The sequence below is a fragment of the Trichosurus vulpecula genome, chromosome 1, assembly GCF_011100635.1.
Source record: "Trichosurus vulpecula isolate mTriVul1 chromosome 1, mTriVul1.pri, whole genome shotgun sequence".
Classification (NCBI taxonomy): Eukaryota; Metazoa; Chordata; class Mammalia; order Diprotodontia; family Phalangeridae; genus Trichosurus; species Trichosurus vulpecula.
Genome location: NC_050573.1, coordinates 257060886 through 257082674, shown reverse-complemented (window position 1 = coordinate 257082674; position 21789 = coordinate 257060886). Strand labels below are relative to the sequence as shown.

The 21789-nt window shown below is 35.0% G+C and overlaps 1 protein-coding gene across 1 annotated transcript in view; it reads right to left on the bottom strand.

Moving 5' to 3' along the window:
• Positions 1 to 21789, bottom strand: part of ASXL3 (ASXL transcriptional regulator 3) — a 229573-nt gene that overhangs the window by 80208 nt on the left and 127576 nt on the right. Inside the window, exons 5-6 of the mRNA XM_036740756.1 lie at positions 9995 to 10112; positions 8931 to 9050 (exon numbers count right to left, since the gene is read on the bottom strand). Coding sequence (XP_036596651.1) covers positions 8931 to 9050; positions 9995 to 10112 — 238 coding nt within the window. The remainder of the gene's footprint in view (positions 1 to 8930; positions 9051 to 9994; positions 10113 to 21789) is intronic.

Here is a 21789-nt window from a genome sequence, read left to right as displayed (position 1 = left end):
CATAACATCTAATGTTATCTGTTAGTAAAAGGACAACGTACCAAAATTCCTTTTATAAAAAGAGAATCATTCACACTGACAAAGTTGAATTGGTATAGAATCCTATACTCTTCTGAATATCTGAAGCTGCTGTTTACTTCTATGACATATAACATCTTAGAGGATGAGTTTTACAGCCCAATGTTTTATTGTTCCTTCCCTATATTTTTAATTGTTCTTTATTTTTCCATCTTTATCTCATAGCAAAATAAAGATAAAAATCTGCAGCTCTTTTGATGATCAGATTACTATACTGATATTATAAAATAAAGATCATTACTCAGTCCAGAAATAAGTTAATTTACCAAACAGTTCAAAGATATATGGAATTCATAAACTTCAGAAAATCTTCAAGAATTAAATATTGACCTGTAAATAATGAATAAGGTTTTTATCAAATATGAAAGGACAAAAGATCTGAGTTAGACGCTGTAGAGACTATGGAAAAGGCAATAATTAAGAGATGACATTCCTCCCAAGGTTCATTCATTCATTCATTCAACGAACACATATTAAGTGTCTACTAAATGCTTGTGAGGCCATGTGGATTAAAATGGATAGGAAAATCTTGCCTTGGAAGTTGAAAAATCCTAGGTTTAAGTCCCACCTTTGATATAGTTTGGCTACAAGTCTGTACAAGTCACTGAGCTTCTCAGTGCCCTAGGCAGATTTCAAAGACCAGAAGCTTCAGAGAAGTTTCCACACCCTGGAGTTCTATATAGCAATAAAATCAAGTCCAATCTTGATCTTTTATCCCTAATAAATGCTAGGCTGGATGTTAAAGTTAAAAAGATAGAAACATAAATAGGACCTGCCCTCAAAGAGCATACAATCCATCAGAATTAGCTCTATCGAAATGCCTCCATTTCACAATAGTAGCATCTTAATAAGCATAAGACCAAAATTAGTAGCATATTTTCAACAGTAAAGTTTTTCAATATGTGGAAATGTTAAAGAATAGATAATTCTTAATGGGAACAAATTAGAGGTTTTATATTCACACATAAAATTTAAGGTATCTAATACTTCAGTATCTATGGAGCCTGCAGGGTTATCTCAACTTATAAGCCATGAATCCAACATATGGGATATTTTAAGGCCAAAGAAAATTTTTTCCTTAAACTTTCCAATCCAAGTTTTTAAAGAAAATCATATTCCTGTAACACATATTAAGGTAAGAACTTCCTGTTGAAAGGTAAGTGCTAAGAAAGCTCATATATTGGATATTCTATTGTAGGGTCTTATTAATTATCATTAAGTATATCATTTGAAACATTTAGCTCATTAGGCTACAGATGGCACTTCAGTTACTTTCCATACTAGAGAAGAATCTGCTTGCATCTACTCCCTCTCTCAATGGTCTCTTGGGGGAAACTAAAATAGCCCTTGAAAACCGAAACAGATGCATTTATTAAAACCATTTCAGAATCACCAATCAGAGATAAAAAATTCTCCTTCTAGGGTGAGGCATACCAACTCATTTGACAAAATATATAAGCATTTACTTTGTACCTAAAACTATGTTACATTTAATGGCTGAAGCGAATATAAAATACCAATGTACCTTTAAGATGTTAACACTTAGTTGGAGAGGTAAGACTAATTAGGTTAAAAAATGAAAAAACAATAGCACATCCTAATTAAGTAAATGATGGAAGATTAAAGCAACTGGTAATGTGAAGAAATGTCAACAGATCTTTTACTACTTGGTCTGCTGCAAACCCCAATTCTATACAAGCAGTTTGTCCATTGTACAATGAAAGTAACTATCCTATTTTCTACCAATGTAATACTCTTGTCAGCTTGTTTAATCTTTCAGTTAGGTAACTCTGTAAGACTATAAGTTGTAGCGAAGGTGTCCAACTGCACTGGTAGAATGAGTTTCCTCACCTGAGAGTGTCCTATACCAATGAAACCAGAAGTTTAGTCCTCATCTCCTAACAGTATAGTTTATTTCAGTCGTGTCTGACTCTTTGACTCCATTTGGGGTTTTCTCGGCAAAGACACTAGAATGGTTTGCCATTTCTTTCTTCAGGTCATTTTACAGATAAGGAAACTGAGGCAAAAAGGATAAAGTGACTTGCTCAGGATCACAGAGTAAGTGTTTGAGGCCAGATCTGAACTCAGGTCTTCCTAACTCCAGGCCCAGCACTCTATCTACAATGCAACATAGCTGCTGTACTAGTACAGTACTAGGGAAAATGCGCTGACTGGAACCACAAACCCTAGGTTCAAATTCTACTTTTGACTCTGATTTAAAATTCTCCTCCTGACAGTCTGTGATCTTGGGCAGGTCACTTATCCTTTTTGACACAGATTTCTCATCTGTAAATTGAGAAGTTGGACTGGATGACTCATGAGATTCCTTGGAGCTCTAAATCTATATTCCTAGGATCCTTAAAGTGAAAGATGGGAATCCTTTGGAAAGGAATTTTCCAACAATCCTTCCTATGAATAATAGGGGAACACTAATGAGATGAGTTGCATCTCTTTCCACTCTTGGTGAAGTAATGTGATAGTGTCCAAGAAGATTTGTGGCAAGGTTCTGTACTGTTCCATTATCGAGTAGACAACACATTTAATCAACTGGCTGAAGAGTCTCCTAATACAAAACTGACAGAGGTATTCAGAACATGGCTGAGACTGTAGCATCATTTCACAATCAAATCTTTTATCTATGCAAAGAAAAAAAAGTCCTATGATCTGAGTTTACAAATCTACCTGGCCAATAACTAGTAAATGTGTACCAGTGGCAACAGCAATGAGATGAACGGAAGGAGTGTACACAGCCCAGTACAAACCTACAATTACCCCCTCTAAGAAAACAACTCAAAACAGGTATCTGATCAGTACTCTTCTTTGTATCTAACACATCTACAAGTACAAGTTAACACAATACATTTCTAAGACATTTCTCATAGTATTTTCATAATTATGTCCTCAGAGAGAATAATAGCATGCTCAAATTTCCACAACCTTTAAGGATTAACAAATCTCATCATGCTTCTCAAGTGTCAATCCACGCTATCAAGCATAGTGGAGGACATAAAAGGCCTGGAAAGGTTTGTGGCATCCTCAGGTCGGTAACACTTAACTCCGGGTCCACTCCTCTTTTTGGCAATAGTCATGAGATTCCTAGTACCCAGCTGACGCATGCAATTGGAAGAAAGGGAATTTTTGGAACATAAATACTGCCCTTGAGGTAGCCTTTAGATAACAATATAATAGCAAAGTTATCACTATCCATCAGTGAGGTGGAAATCCTGGAAATCCTATAATGAGATAAATGGACCAGAAAGAATAAAGACTCAACTCACCACTGAAGAGGGTAATGGAAATTGAACTTAGTTCTAAGGCTGTTATTTCAGACCAAGATGGACACACCAAATATATATTCCCATCTGGAATCACTTTAAGAAATCTGATACTGTCCTGAGCTATAGAGATAGACACTGGACAAATAATTTCACCAATTTAGGGAAGCCACCCAAGGAACTCTCTAAATTCTTAAACTGGAATCTCTTTATACCTGTTCTGTAACCTAAGAGTTTTAGAGTGTTTCCTAGAGCAGAGCTTCTTAAACTGTAGGTTATGATGCCACCCACAGTTTAAGGAACACCTAAGAGAACTGAAGGGACAAATGACTTGTTCAGAGCTGCAAAAACAGTATATGTCAGAGGTGAAACTTGAACCCAGGTCTTCCTAGCTTTGTGGTCTTTCTATTCACTACTTCTTACTGTCCTTAGTTGAAACAAAGCAGAAAAACTTCATTATCAATATTCCTAAAATGAGTATGAAAAACTAGATGAGTATATGGAGGTGAGGAACAATTCATTATTCATCTAACTGTGTTTGCTATATTAGACCTCATTCATTCAGCAAATATTGATCACACACCTGCCATGTACAGGATTCTATGAAGTGGGAAAATGTACAATACAACTCCATTTCTCAGGACACTTTTAATAGTTTCAAAGGGTATCAGGACACACATGGTCTCCAAAAGTCCCCAAGGTCTCCAGAAGAATGTATCCCATTAATTTTGAGACCAGGCCAAAAAAATGCTATACTTTGAAACTAAAGCAGGTAAGAATTAACTCAACAAGGATAAGAGTAAAGCCTGCAAGATAATCTTCCCTAAGAGAGCATCTGAAAACATACTCCTGCTATTGCCGCCATGCTTCCAGAATCCCAGCAAGGGGCTTAGGGACCTCCCTCAAAAAAAGAAAAGTCAATTTTTTTTTATTTTGAGGAGAAACTCAAGATCTCCATTTTACGTAGCTTGCACTTCATTTTAAGTATATAATTAGCTCAATGGTAGCTTTCAAAGCTGTCCAGATTACATGTCCTTCTTTTGGACTTTCCTTCTGTTTTCAATTAATTTAAATTTAACTAACATAAGTCATCATCTTACAATTTTAACTTGTCTTTGTAAGCGTTCTGGCGGCACAAGTTGGTAACTGATGTTTTGAAAGGAATGTTAGAAAGAATCTATGTCATGTCAATGTAGTGCTTATCTAAGGGAAAGACAGCACAACGTAGGAGAAAGGAGGAGAACCAAGAAGAACCATGAGTCAGACCAGATTTGCTACTCACCATCTGTGTGATCTTGGATAAGCCGCCTCACTCAATTTCCTCATGTAGAATATGAACGGGTCGTATGAGAGCACCCCAAGGACCCTTCCAACTTTAAACTTATGAAATTGCACTATTTCTAATGAACATGAGTATGTGGTCACTATAAAGGTGAACTCCATAATGCAGTACAATTCTTCTTCAGGCTCTCCCACCTTTAGATGTTTTAATATATCACCCATGATATTGGGAAGGAGGCACTTTATTTGGCAGAAACAGATATCTAGTCTCTTTAAAAATGTATCTACCTATTATAAGTTAATAAACTGATATTCTGGTTTATGTATGGATCTAATGAGTTTGGCCACCATGAATAAATTCCTCAGGGATTGATCACCTAATGGTGGACGGATAAAATCAGAATAAAGTCAGCAGAACCATGAAAACCACTTATTCTGTAACATCACTTGTAAAACCAAACAAACTCTGAAAGAACTTTGATCCAAACATGACAAAACACGGTTCCAGAGGACCGAAGGTGAATGTTACTAACTTCCTGACACAGGGGTGATGAACTAAATATGCAGAATGAGACACATTTTTGAACATGGTAAATATAATTTTTTTTTTGCTTGACTATGCATATTTGTTACAAGGTAGAGTTTGGTTTGTTTGTGTTTTGGTCTTTTTTTTTAAAGGTCAGGATGAGCAAAAGAAAATAACTGCTTGTTAAATTTAAAAATATAAAAATTTAATTTAAAAAATAAACAAAAAACCAAATACCTGAGCCCTGGAAGCCAAGGAATAAATGAAATGTAAATGTGTGGGGACTTGTCAGCCTACTTCTCATATGAGATATCCAGGAAGGGCAGCCTATTGATCCCTCTTTTAGCCATAGTACGTACAAACTACAAATGAATACAATGTGCCTCATCTGGTACTGAACATCACCCTATTTCATAAATATTTTACAGCCTTCTAAAGCTATTTTTTCTTCAGTATTCTAAGGTCCCAACAGGTTTCTCTAAAAGGGTACTTTTAACAGATGGTAGATATACTTTACTGAGCCTGTCTTTATGTAAGGCTATGAGTTTTCGCTCTCTGTAGTTTTCTTAGGATAGTAGTGGGCCCACAGCAAGTGATTAATTAAATACTATCTAACTTTGCTTATGCCAAATGGACCACCGTATCTCTGATTGCTGAATGTCTGTTGCTCTGTCTACTACTGTTTATTTCTTATGTTTCTCAATCGTCACCTAGACTCTTTACAGTATAAATCCTACTACTGACCTACTTTCAATCACCCCTTGCCTTTCCCTCTTCAGTTTACGCAGCACCTGCTTAGTTATCATGCTGTTATAAATTTTCTCTACTTCGGCCCAGTAGACAAGCATCCTCAGACCTTGCTGTTGTCTTACTCTGACATCTAATGTTATGTACAGTGTCTAGGGGACAGTGTTGCACCTCTACCAGATGCTGTTACATGACACCTCTGTCAGGTCCCAAACTCATAGCTAAAGGGAAACAGCTCTGCCACTAGCCCAGCTTCTCTCAGAATATGATAGTCTTTCAGATTTTTTATACTGATAAGTAATTTGGTAGAATGTTCTGAGATAACAAACTTTCTGATAAATTTAAATTCTCTCAGATTGAGATGAGTTACAGAATCACAAAAATTTAGAGTATGAAGGGATATCAGTAACCATCAAGTCTAATACATACTCCCAAATAACCCCCATTCTAACATACTTGGGAAATGGCCATATAACGTCTGCATGAATACTTCAAAGGAGGGGAACCACAACCTCTCAAAGTAGCCCATTCCTCTTTTGGACAGCTCTAATTGTTAACAAAGTTTTTCAAGACATCAAGCCTAGAACTGTTCTTTACAAATCCCAAATACTGTCTTTGGTTCTGCCTTTTGTAGCTAAACAGAACAACTCTTTGTCTTTTACAAGGGCAATACTTCAAACACTTAAACACAGTTATTATGTCTGTCTTGACTCAACCAAGTCTCATCTAGCATGCAAAGGCCCTTCTCCAGGTTGGCTGCCATCCTCTGAATGCTCACTCTCCAGTTTATAAATGTCCTTGCTAAACTGTAATACCAAAAACCAAACTTAATACTCCATATGTGTCCCAAACAGGTAAGAACAGAGCAGGACTATCGAACTCATTATTCTTTAAAGCTATGCTTCCCTTAATGTAGCCCAAGATCATATTAGCTATATTGGTCTTGCAGTCCACTAAAATTTCTAGATTGTTTTTCCCTCAAATAAATTGCTGTCTTTAGTGGAAATATAGGCTTTCCTTAGTGAAGGAGGTCAAATATCCTAGCTGTCTTCAGGCTGATTGTTACTAAACATCACCAAGAAATACTCCAAATATGTTTTCTGGTGTGTGACTTTTCAGAGTAGAGAATCAGAGTAATCTGTGATTACTGCATGCCCACTTCAAGTATTTTTGATGATATCCCCAATACAATGACATATCTAATCCTGTAGTTTAATTTTATAAAATAAACATGTGGATCCCCATCTGAGATAAAACTCTCCTTTGTCCCCTGAATTCCTTTTTAATAATCACCATGTGGCATGTTGCTCTCTAGAACTGACAACAAAGCATTCTCAGGTCAAGGCTTCCATACCTATAACCCCTCTATATTGGCTGAACTTGGAGAAATTACTTAACTTCTCTGGACCTCAGTTTCTTCATCTGTAAAACTGGGGTGTTGGATGAGATAACTTCTGAGGTCCATTTCCAGATCTAATTCTATGATCTTATGAACTTGGTAGTTTTCTCCATTAGGAATATTCATACACAACATCATTCTTGAGTTTGTTTTTTGCTTTGGAGACTGGTGATAGGAAAGTACTTAACTTACATCCCTACTAACTTATGCTATGTTTAAAGTGTTTTAAAACAAAAATTACCTTTACTTTGACAGTCGTGTTCGTTTGTGGATCTCAAAGATCTTTCAATGGTTCTCTCTGGTTAAAGAGAACCACTTCTATTCTTACATCTGGCCAAACTTTAACACCAAATATAGTTTTAAATAATCCAGAAAGTAAGTAAATAATTCAGGCCACTAAACATGTAGTCTTTAAATCATATATATTTGTTCATTAATTCAACAGGACCCTATAGTGACTGAAGTAAATATTAACACACCCTTTTTTTTTACTCACAGATGAAAACACTAAGAAAGAAACTGACCACTTGATTTGGTTCACCCAGCAAAAAAGGACTAGAATTACAACACACAGGTGAGAAGATATTTTGTTCCTGTCTTATTAAAATAAATATCTGGGCAAGGCAGTATGTGCCTACAATCTCTACTATCAAGGAGGTTGAGGCCAATGGACCTCTTGACTGCATAAATTCCAAGCCACAGTGGGCTAAGATGATTGGGTGTTTGCACTAAGCTCAGCATTAATGTTGGGGGAAGTGGGCCACAAGGTTGCCTACAGAGGGGAAAATCCAAACAGTTTGGAAACACAGCAGGTCATAACTCCTGTGTCAAACAAAGCGGAATCAGGGCTTGTGAGTAGCCCTTACTCTTCAACACTGGGAGAAAAAGGAAGACTCAGATTTTTTTTAGAAAAATGAATTAACAATACAATATGATATAACATGATATAACATAACATGACATGACACAGCATATGATGCAACATAGCATAACATAATATAATTTCATTGACATTTTTTCCTTCCAGCTGAAAAACTGTCACAAAGGAAGAATTAATAACACAATTTAATGCTAATATATAAGATCTACAGATGTTACAATTCATACATTTCTTAGAAATTTGAAACTATTTGTCAAGCAACCAATGCAGAATGGCTTGAGAAAGACAATATAGCTAGGCAGCAGTTTTAACATAGAACCCTATATCACAATGTGCAGCTCCATGGTTAATTCCTGAAAGTTCACTTCTTTCTAAGTAACACTGGATTTCAATCAAATGAAAACCCAAATGTAACAAAATCTTCCTCACTAATGAAATCAGTTTTAGGAAGAAGTGATTACTTTAACAAATGCCATTATGGAACTGTCTTTATCACCTATTTTATCCATTAATTTTAGATTCCAAGAGAACTATCATTCACAAATATAGAAAATAAAATTAGATCACTTAAATAAGTTTTTTCCCCTCTCCAATGTAATCTAGATTTTGTTTTAGATACCCTGTAAGAATTTTGCTCAGTTTAGTTGAATTAAGTATTTTAAGAATTATTTATGGATAGTCTATAGCATCATTCAACAAGATAAGAAATGTAAGGGACCATAAATAGTCCATTGGTATACTCACCTAAACCAGATTTTTTCAATCGTTTTAAGTGCTGACTTGTTTGTTTTCCAGTGGGAGATTTTTGCCCATGTTTCATTTCTTTATCTGAACTGTCAGCTTCACCATTTTTAGACTCAGATCCTAAAAAAAGAAAACAGTTATACAACTAGTGTCCTCTTTCTTGTTTTCCTTTTTAAAATGAAACATTAATTTTTTTAACAACCCAAGAGCATTATCTCCTTTGTCTTTGCTAAGAGGTACTGCCTTCTTTGGTCATAATCTGATTCTTCTAACCCTAGATGTAATAAATATAAAAGCAAAGTAAATTAATTAAGGAAAAAAAAAAAGGTGGCCTAATAAGCACAGCCAAAAGGTAAAATTCATTAATCTTATAGCTTGAGGATGAATCCCAAGAAAACACTTTTTAAAATAAAATATAAATAAGCTTTAAACATTATGATATAGTATTTTCAAGTGCTGCGGAGAGAGAGGAAGAGAGAGAGAGAATACACCTTTCCAAATAACTTTTGCAATAAGGTATTTCTGAAAAATACAAATGTCAGTATATAATTACTACAATTACAACTCTGAAGATTTTTTAAAATCAACTACAAACCAAAAGCAAAGACTTGCACAGTGTTAAAAAATAACAGTGTCAGGGAAAAAAAACTAATAAAAGGATCTCTGGTTTTGCAACAGAAGACTGACCCACAAATTCACACCCACAAAAGAGCTGCTTTTGATAGCATTACACATCAGTACGTGGTCCACTGTTAAAGTTCAACATCCAAATGATGAGGGAAAAAAAAAAACCTACCAGCATCATTTCACATTCTCTTGCACCTGCTGCTACTTGTCAAAGTCATTTATTATATATTATCTGCACCTAATTTTTAAAAGAAGGGGTTAACACAACTAACTTGACTTGCTTGATCAACAGAAGGAATTAAAAAAAAATTTAAACCAAACCTCCAAGTAAAAATAGTACACATTGATTTCCAGCAATTCCAGATTGCATATGCCATTTATCACTAAGGAATATTCTGTGAGAACTGGTCTAGTATACAATCATTTAGTTATTTTACCTGAAGGTGAGTCCGACTGCTCATCAGACACCTTTAATGGTGTCAAAACAACACGAGGAACAGTCTTGTTTACCATCATTGAGACTCCATTTCTTCTTTTCTGCTGCTGTCTCAAAGCCTATAAAACATGATAATAAAACACAACATAAAAATATAACCAAAATTATTTCTTTTAAGTGAATTAAATGAGGCATCTGAGTATCATTAAATGAAATCTCTTAAGAGATCCAAATTTTACACAGTCACTAATTTGTCCAGCTTGCTAATAGTCACCTTCATGTCATTTTCTTCAAAAGCATAAAATCAGGCTTTGGGAAAAGGGGACGAGCCTTAGATCATTTTCAAAGCTATTCTGACAACAAAGCAACACTTAAAGGTTTGCTCTACCTTTGCAGCACAACATGGGGACCCCTGGAATTTGAAACTATGACTTCCAAGTAAAATAAATGTAAAATAAATGTTTCGAAACCAGGATAAAAATATATGTGCCTGCACTTGTCTTGCAGGTGCGTCCTCTCTAGTATACTGCTCAGTCAATCAAGTTAACACAGAGTGTCATCAGTATGTACAGCATGTAAGGACTACAGTACTGAGGCACTCACTCAGCCGTGTGGAGTGCTGCACGAAATCACTGAACATGGCAGGAATCATTTATTTCTGTGAAGGGAATCAGTCCTAATCTTGGAAACCTTGCAGCACTTGGCTTCTGTCTGACTGACTTTAGGCATTAACCTTCAGAACACGAACATGATGGTGTTCCGGCAAATCCAGAGGAAAAAAAAAAGGATATGAGAATAAATCTCTCCAAATGGGAGTGCTTTAAGTTTCACAAATGAATCAACCACAGTGATAACACAATAAAAGGTATTAAAAAGTTTTAAAATATAGAGTCCTGACTGATCATTTTACAAAGAAAATTATCTCTAATAGAAAAAAACTTAAACCAGGAGTACTACACTCACAGGTATAAGGCTACTGAGAGTCCTCAAAAGGGTAGAAAGCTTGTCACTGACTGCCTGAGCCTTTGACTTTGCTTCTTCTGTGTCTGTGTAATTCCTATTAATTCTATAACATTTCTGTGACCTATGTAATGTTCTACCAAGGGTGGACAGACTTCACTTCAAACACATCACTGACTTGCCTATTTCTTTGCAGCCAAAGACAATGCAATCTTATTTGGAAAAAGTATTCCAATTAGCTGTACCTAAAAAGCTCTTAGAAGATCATAAGATTTAGTTACTCAAGCAATTAAGGAACTGAAAACTAGGATGAGCTTTGAAAGAATTTGAAAAAAAGGAAGCTGTAGAAAAGGCATTCCAAAAGAAGGTGGTGATAACAAGAACAAAGGGAACCATCACTGAGGCCTCATTCTTCATTTGGTAAGGATCAAATGAAAAAGTATTTGTAAAGCACTCAACACAGTCTAGAATGTAGTAGGCACTTAACAAAGGCTTGTTTCCTTCCTTTCTTATACTACCTTTATTATATTACCAATAGTATCCCATAATTCCTTCCTACTACCACTCCTCCTCTGAGAGTCAACCCATATGACAGTACTTTTTTTAAAGAGGAAAAATGTCAGCACAATTGATCAATACGTTGAAAAAAAAATCTAATAATATATGCAATGTGTAATACCTGTGGACCTTCCACCTCTACAAAGGGGTAGTTTGTGGTGGGGGGTGGGGTGGGGTGTTTCTTCATATCTCTTCATTTAAGTCCTACTTGATTTTTATGATTTGTTACATTTACTTTTGATTCTTTAGTGTGATACTGTTCTATTTATCTTTTGTAGTTACTGTGTATATTTTTTCTTGGCTCTGCTTACTTCACTGTGTATCAGTTTATATAAATCTTTCCATGCTTCTCTATTCATTACACAAATTAATTCTTACAGCATAGTAATATTCTATTACATTCATGTACTGAACTTTGTTTAGCCATTCCCCAACTGAAGGACATCTACTTTGTTTCTAATTACTAGCTATCACAAAAAAAGTGTTGTCATAAATATTTTGGGGAATATGGGGACTTTTTTCTTATTAATGGTTCTTCAGAGTAAAGCCCAGTAATAAAGTCACTGGTTCAAAGGATATAGACATTTTAGTCACTTTATTTGCATAATTTCAAATTGCTTTCCAAAATGGTTGTAGCTCTTCACAGCTCCATCAACACACCAGTGATTATCTTCCAACAATCCCTTCTAATACTGTTGCCATTTCTTTGTCATTTTTGCCAATTTGCATGGTGTGAGGTAAAATCTCAGTGTTGTTTATATCTGCACGTCTCTTATTATTAGTGATTTGGAGCTTTTTTCATATAGTTGTGAATATTTTGTAGTTTTTCTTTTGAGAACTTTTCTTTCTTATCCTTTGACCATTTATCTATTAGGAAATGGCTATCAGGCATATACATTAATTTTGTGTATATGTGTATGTATACATACACATATACACCCACACCACACACACACCACACACACACACATACACACACACTCCTCCTAAACCTATTCTTTATCGTCATAGTAACCAGGCCTCTACCCCTCCCTGCTTCAGCCACGTTTTCACAATCCTGACCCTCAAGTTAAAACATTTAACTATATTTTTTCAACTCTTTCTTATTCTATCACTACTCAAGCCTTGACAAATCACAACCCCACGTTATCCTTATCAAATGAATGCTGTGCTCTTACAAAGCTGCAGAATACCAACAGAATTTATGCAACTCCAAATGGAGTCAAGTAGCAATTTATCTAATCACAATTGGGTTTTTACTGCTTGTTAACAAAACTTCCAACATTACCAGATAGCCTCTTTCTCACGCAGCCCACAGAGGCTATTCTAAACTTTCACTTCTCTCCTCAAACCCACAGGGGTGGGAAACCTGTGGCCTAGAGGACACATGTGGCCCTCTAGGTCTCCAAGTGTGGCCCTTTGACTGAATCCAAATTTCATAGAACAAACCCCTTAATAAAAGGATTTGTTCTGTAAAACCTGGACTCAGTCAAAGGGCCATATTGAGGACCTAGAAGGCCACATGTGGCCTCAAGGCCGCAAGTTCCCCTTGACCTCTAACATCCCCTCCTCCAACCTTCTACTCAGCAGACGACCTTGCCTTCTCCTTTATTGAAAAAAAAGAGCATTTGTTGTGAGCTCCAATTTTCTCCATATCGCAAACTCCCTCTACATCCTACTCCATTTGCAATGTCTAAGGAAGAGGCTGGCCCTTTTCCTTGCTGAGACCAATCATTCCACTTGTACCCCTGACTCCAACCCCTCTCTACAGATCTCGGGCTGTCCTCCTCCCCTTATGGTCAAACTCTTCTTATCTGCTGGCTCTTTCTCTAGTGTCTACAAACATGCCCAGCTCCCCTTTATCACAAAAAACAGTTCACTTGACCTGTTATCTCAAAGAAGTGTGTGTGTACGCGCGTGTATGTGTTTGTGGGCACACATGTCCATGCATGTGTATACACATGTGTACACACACACACACACACACACACACACACACTCTGAAGTCACAGCCAAGGATAGGGAAGACAAGAAGGCTTGTAATTTTATTGCCATAGAAAATCTCAGGTGAGGACACCCTCTAACAATCCTAGTTGGCACCTTTTGTGCAATTCCAGAGTTTAAGAGGATTGCCTTTAAGCCAAACTGAAGGGGGGTTGGTGGGGGGGGGGGGGCCGTTTGGGGGAGAGGATCTACACTCATTACATCTACTTCGTTACTTCCTATTCCTTTAAAAAAAAGCAGATTGATTTTTCTGCCCTGCCACCTCATAATATTAAACAACAAAACAAACCAAAAATATATTAAGCCTAAAAGAAACTGTGTGTGACTGTATGTCTTTAACAACATTCTGTACCTAGAGCTAACCACCACTCTCCTGGGAGAAGGGAGGTATGTTTCATTATCTGTAGTCTGAGGTGATGATGTATCACTTACATTACTATAGGTATTATTCTTCTGGTTCTACTTCCCTCTGCATACATTTATACAAGTCCTTCCATTTTATTCTTTAAATTCCTTACATGTGTTAGTTATTATTGCACAATAATATTCCATTATATCAATGTAGCCCGATCTATTCAGTCATTCCTCTACCTAGGGGCACCTACTTTGATTTCAGTTTTTGCTGTATTATAAGTGCTAATAGTGGAACAACTAGGTTAAAGTGTATGAACAGTTTAGTGACTTTTCTCATATGATTCCAAATTGCTATCCAGAATTTAGATTGATTCATAAGCTTCCTATAATCTCTCTAATCTCTTTCTATTTTTTGGCTATCTTTGCACTTTATCAATTACTTGGAACATTTTTTGATTATAAGATTATTTGGTCCTTGTGAGCATGGACTGTCTTTTTCTCATTTGTCTCCTGCCATTTACTACCATGCTTAGTATAAAGTAGGCACCTAATAAATATATATTGATTATGAAGTACATACTATGTTCAAGTACTGTGTTAAATGTTAGGGATATTATGAAAGGCAAAAAAAAAAAATTCAATCTCAAGAAGCTCACAGTCTAATGGGAGAGACCACATGCAAACAACTATGTACAAACAAGATAAAAGGATAAATTGGAGAAAATCCCAGAGAAGGTACTAACATAATTTTAATGAGGAACAGGATTCTTCTTGCAAAACTGTATTTCCAGTAGGTATCTTAAACTTAATACATCCAAAATAGAACTCATTATCATTCTCTCTAAATTCTCTCCCCTTCTAACTTTCCTATTATTGTAGAGGACAACACTGTCAACCCAGTCTCTCAGGTTCGCTGTGTAGGTGTCATCTCATTGTCTCTCATCTTCCGTATGTAATCTATTGCCAAGGTCTGCCAATTTCATCTTTACAACATCTCTCTAATATGACCCCTTCTCTACTCTGACACTGCTACCTCTCTGGTGCAGGTCCTCATCACCTCACACCACCTGCTTTATACTCCTCCCCCCTACAAACCATCTTTCACCCTCTAAAGTGATTTTTCTGAAATGGAGGTACAACTATGTCACCCCTTATTCAATAAAGTCCATTGGCTCCCTGTCTCCTCCAGGATCAAATGCCAAATCCTCCATTTAGCATTCAAAGCTCTTCATACCCAACCTCCCATCCCTAACCACCTTTCTGGTCTCTTACATCTTATTCCCTCTGCCTTGTATTCTTCCATCTACCAACACTGGTCTCTTTGCTGTTTCACAAACAAGATACTCCACCTCTCAGCTCTGGTCATTTTCTCTGGCTGTCCTCCATGCCTGGAATGCTCTCTCCCCTCATCTCTGCCTATTAACTTCTCTGCTCCCACTTAAGTCCCAACTAAAATTCTGTCTTATACATAAACCTTTTCCAACTCCTCTTAATTCTAGTGCCTTCCCCTCTGTTAATCATTTCCTATTTATCCTGATTCTAACTTGTGTGTATATATTATATTTGTTTTCGGTCTCCCTCATTAAGATCTAAGCTCCTTGAGGGCAGGGACCATCTTTCCCCTCTTTTTATGTCTCCAAGTTTAGCACAGTGCTTTACACATAATAGGCATTTATTAAATGTTTATTGACTGCTTGACTTTACGTAAACAGTTTCTGTGACAAAGAGGACCCCAGAGTGTGAGGTACTATGTAAAAGTATATCTGTGGTTACTCTTGTTAAAATAGGAATAATTATCTACTTAACTCCACTTCTTAAAGAGTTTTGGCCTTTCAGTAAGGATCAGCCTAGTTGCCATTTCCAATGAGAAAACTGTACTAATTCCCCTAGTTTTCATGTTCTCTCCTTCTTCAAATGATCTTGTATTTACCTCTCTGTCTCTATCTTATTTTCCCACAACTCCTTGAGAATAGAGATTATTTTTCAGTTCTGTTTTTATATACCCAATGTCTACCATAGTGCCTAATACATAATAGATGTTTAATCAATGTTTGTTGAATTTAATTGATTAAAAAAGGCTTTGAAATTCAGTGGAGCAAACTGCTGCTTTAAAGAGTCTCCTCTAAAAACCTATCTCCTGTATACATATTAAAAATTATACAAAGTTTCTTGAAAGGTGTTAATCATAGAAAGGACTTTGTTCAATAATCCTCTGATTATTAAGAGCTGACGAGACATGCTTATCCAAAGTGTTTACCATTGCCTTGGAATCTGTCTAACACTAAGTGCAAATGAAATAAGGTTTCCCCACAGACTGTGAGGTTTTCCACATGCTCCTGTTTACAGATGGTATTATCATTATGCCATCTGGAAAGAGCCCTGGAATAGTACAGAGACTCTTAAATTTATAATAATTCAAAAAAGTCCAACCCAACTATGCACACCAGAAAAACCAAATGGATGAAGAATACTTAGTGTACAGACTCTGATAACAGTTGACTGGACAGCCTCTAGAGCTGATCTATCAATTGATCTATGTTGGACATATGTTGTCTACAGATGGATAATGAACTATGACAAGAAGTGAGGGAAAGAGCAACATTATAGCAACACTATATTGCATTTCGAAAATTGTGAAATACTTTAAATAACCCCAAGTTTTTCAAAGAAACAGAGGCAGCATGGCACAGTGAAGAGGGTAATGGACTCTAAGCAAGGAAAACCTGAGTTTAAATTCCATCTCAGTATTTACTAGCTCTCTATGGCCCTGGGCAAGTCATTTAATCTCTCTGTGACTCAGTTCCTTTATCTTTAAAATGAAGAAGTTGGACTTAATGTCTTCTAAGATCCCCTCTAATTCTAAATCTATGATTCAATGAGCTCACAATCAGCAATTACTTATGGTACTGCTATGTACTATAGCTATAAATCATGGAATATAACAGTCTACAAAGAATTAAAGTTGCAAACTGACCACAGGGCAACTGAAAGACACCCGCACATTACTAGGAGAAAATTAAATATCAGGAAGGACAAAAAACACATCAGAGACATCTGGAATGTTGAAAAGGGAGTGTGCTGATCACGTAGCATGACAAGAGGCAGACACATATATGCTAGTGTGTTAGAGAAAAAGAACAAAGTTAGAATGAGGAGAAAGACAAAAACGTTTGTCTGTTTTAACTTCTGCCAAGTTTAAAGTAATTACCTTCCAGGAACGGTAAATATGAAATGAGGGCTACAGATCACATTTATTTTGGAGAGCAGTCAGGGTTTAGGGACAGTATTGACTGGTTATTGTGACAAAGAAAAACTGTTCTATTATGTTTTCCCTATATCCCAAATCCTGAATCACTAGGAACAAGCCCTTTCCCTATTAAATATAAACATTCACATAGATATAGACACGCTGACGCCGACATGCACACACACAAATGCACATGTGCACACACACCCCTACAGAAAACATATTCACTGGAAGTCAGGACTAAAATCCCTCACTTGAGAAGCACTAAAATCTTCAAGAATTGTGCAGTAGATAATGTATCTTGAAGCTATTACCTGGCAACAATTTAGGTAACAGGAGAGTTAGACTGAAAGTACTGAATCCTATTAAAACTCACAAGGTAAGCTGGGTAGGCAACAAAAGTTTAATTTATATGACAAACTGCAATTTGTCATTGTGACTCATAGTGGATAGTAATATTGCAAACCAGGCTAATCCTATTCAGTCACAGGAATACTTAAAAACAAAAATTTTAAAGGTCCCTGAATTCTTTTTAAGGAAGTATATACAGTGCATCATCATGATAACAAAAATTATTATATTTATAATGTTTTATTACATCTCCAGAAATACAACAAAAAGATGTCATAAAAGTGTGAAATAACATAGTTAACCATATCATGGTTTTTTAGTCTGCCATGAAAGGTAAAAGGTCAAATTGCAGTATATGAAGTTCATATTTAATTTCTGACGAGAGATGTAAAAAACCTCTTCAATTCTCTTTAGGCTTTACACAAAAATATATCCTACTGAATAACATGAAAGAATTTCAACCCAGTTAAAAACCTGAAAGAAATTAAATCCCAAGCTTAAATAAATTGAGAACAAGTATAAATTGATTCTACTATAAGATCATAATATTACAGCTTTTCTAATATAAAATATTCTCTTACTCAAATCACATACATATTTTAACAATTCTATGATAAGTATCAAAATTATAAGATATGGACAATTAGGATTAAAAAACTTAAGTAAATACTTCCAAAGTCTCCCCAATAACAGAAAATTCTGAGCTTAACACTTCTAGCAAAAATAAACTTTGAAATAATAAAACAAAATGACAAAAATATAGCTAAAGACTAACTGCAAAAAATTCTTAAAAAAAAAAAGCAAAAACCTTAAGACTGCATTGAAGAGTCATAGAGTGTACACCTGACCATAACTTGAAAGGTAAGATATAAGAGAAAGTCGTCAGGAGAGTTACTTTCATAGACATGCTCCCACATTCTCTTTACAAGGCAGGGCAGTTTTCTCTGGATCAGTAAATTATATCTCAAATGTTTTAATTCAAGGAGCTTCTTAGAAAATTCAAAAACTAAGGAATGGTCCTCCTTTCTTTTCTACAGTAGAAAAAACAGAACATGCAAATTGGAAGATGTTGAAATTTGTATCATAAAGATATGATGCCCATTTTATTTTGCTGGGGAGCTGATAGAAAAACAAAGTAACAGCATGTGGATAATGCATTAGTACAGTAAATACACATTTTGTGAATGTTAAAATTTAAATAACTAAAATATACACATACTAAACCTCTGGCTGCATCAGACATGAGCACCTCACATTCTTACTGGTTGTCTAAATGTCAATGCCCATGTTCAGAAATTATTATGCAACATAACCTTTGAAATTTCACAGTATTGGTCAGAAATAACAAGTTACAGCAAAATAGCAAGAATGAAACTGCTCTGCCTTATAAAAGAAAGGAATCTGTGACTTTATAAAAGTTCTATTACTCTAAATAAATAATGAAGGCTTTCGAACAAACTGGCATACAGGAAAAGGAAAGGTTATGTTTTAATACCATGTCATTTTCCACCATGATAAAATTCAGTCTTTCTCAGTCCTTTTTCATTTTTTTGTTGTAATATTCAAAAGGATTAAAAGCTAGAATTTTAAGGTAATAACAGTAAAGGGGGGAGGAAGCATTAATCAAATATCATACTATTCCTGATATATTGATAGATTTGCTTTTTATATGTGCTTTAAAAAAACTTCCACTAAATTATTCATTACTTAGGCATATATATTTATAGTTTTATTGATTTTTTGTATCACCATAAATTTCCCTGCTCCTCCCAAAGTATCATCACATTAAAAAAAAATTCTTGAGGGAAAAAATCAGTATAATTGATCAATACAATGAATAAGTCTGAAAATAAGTGCAATGTGCAACATGTGTGAGACTCTCATCTTTGTAAAGGGGCGGTGGAACCTTTTTACAAAATAGGCTTGTTCTTTATAACTTCACAACATTCACTTTAGGGTTTTTTGTGGTTATTTTTTTCCGTTTACAATATTGTAGTTATTGTGTATGTGACTTTCTTGGCTCAGCTTATTTCACAGCTTTGGTTCATGCAGATTTTTGGAGGCTTCTCTGTATTCATCATACTACTCTCATTTCTTATAGTACAGTAATATTCCATTATATGTAACATAATTAAAGAATTCCCCAATCTTTGGACATCTATTTTGTCTCCAATTTTTTTCTATCAAAACAGTATTGCTATAAATATTATTAAGCATAAAGTGATTGTATTCTTATCAACGTTCTCTATAAGCCTACTAATGCAATCTCTAGGTCAGAGGATATAGACATTTTGGTCACCTGTTTACATAATTCCAAACTGCCTTCCAAAATGATTGTACTAATTCACAACTCTACCAAAAATGCACTAGTGGGGCTATGTCCTCAGAATCTCTATAACATTGGCTATTTCCATCTTTTGTCACATTCTGCCACTTGGCAGGGAGGGAAATAAAATCTCAGGGTCGTTTTGATTTGTATTTTCTTGTCATTTCTATATTTATTTATGTTTATATTTTTAAAGTATTCCTCTAATCCTTTTGTGGTCTCAGTTTCATTAGCACATAACTGCATAATAGATTCTGATTATTATTTTTCTTTCTTATGCTTTTATGATTTTACCTTTTTCGGTTGCTATGTTGATTTGATCTTCTGTACTATTTTTAATAAAACTGATTAAAAATTTGTTAATTCCACTGATCTTTCCAAAGAACTGGTTTTTAGTTTTGTTCTTCACTTCTAACGCTTTTTACTTTCTCATTTATATATTTCTAATTTTGATAATGCCTCTTTTATGATACTTTTAGTTATGTTTATTTGTTGATTTTCTGATTTCTAACTACATATTTAGATCACTAATCATAATTTTCTATTGTTAATGTATGTTTGTAGGAATATGACTTTTCCCCTTGAGGATACCGTTAGTTGAAACCCTGAAGTTTTGGAGTATCCTTTCATATTATCATTTTCTTTCACACTAATTAGGATTTTTTTCTATGATTGGTTTGTGGGCCAATTTGCTACTTTGAAATTCATTGTTAAGTCTCCATTTGAGTCTGTCTTTTGCATGTATTCTCTGAACTGGTTACTCTATTAATTGTATTATGGTCTGTAAATGCATTTTTAATATTTCTGCCTTTTTAGATTTGTTTGCAATATCTCTATCCTCTAATAAAAGATCAATTTTTGTGAAATCAACATGTGATGCTGAAATACATATATATGTGCATATACACATATACATTTACTTGTATGTATGTATGCAGATATGTGTGTATACACACACACACACACACACACACACACACACACACACACACAGAGTTGTATATAATTCCCATTTAGATGTCATGTCTTTTAGCCTCATCTGTTGAACAACTTGTTCAGTTCTATATATAACATTTTATCTTTCTGTTAGACTTACACAAAACTTAGAGAGGGACATTGAAATCTATAACAATGTGTTACTATCTGTACTTTCTTCTAGTTCAGTTAATATTTTTTATGAATCTATATGATAAAACATTTAAGTTTATAATAAGCATATAATTTTAATTTTTATATCGGTTTGCTGTCTATTGTTCTTTTGAGCCTAATGTAATATGATTATCCTTTTTAATATTTTGAACATTTGTTTTTGACATATCTGATATTAAGATGGAAATGTGTACTATTTTGGATTCATTTATTGCACTATTCCAGCTCCTCTCAATTTTATTTTGTGTAGGTCTTTGTCTTTTAAATTTATTTCTTAGAAGCAACAGATTGTAAGGCTTTTTATATTTATTCAATGTGTCACTTTTTTTCATTTTACTGGATTGTCTTCTTCCACCACATTAGGATTTCTCCTCAACTTCTTCTAGAAACATAGTACTACACCTCTTTTAATTATTGTAACTTAATTTATTTTAAGGCAACTCTTCTCATCAGCTCTCTTCTCTCTATAAGCACGCTGCTTCATAGTTTGTTAAAAACCTATTCTTAATTTTGGATTTATCCTTATTAGTTCCTTTTTATTTCTTATTTTATATATAAGTTTAATTTTTTTCTCCTTTGTCCTTTTAATTAAGTAAATAAAATTCCCATTTCTCTTCATGCCGTTAACTTGTTTTATTAATTTTTAAAATATTATTTTCTGCACCTTTTTTCTAAAAAGAATTTCCTTCCTTCATTGTCTTCATTATTTATTTTCTATTTCTATTTTAGAGTTTTGGTCTTTGAATAATAGCTCATCCTTATTTCATCCTATACTTTCTACATTCCTCATGGAATCAGAGGTACTAAGTCATCTATTCTGGGTTCCTTCTTCCAAGACTCTATGACA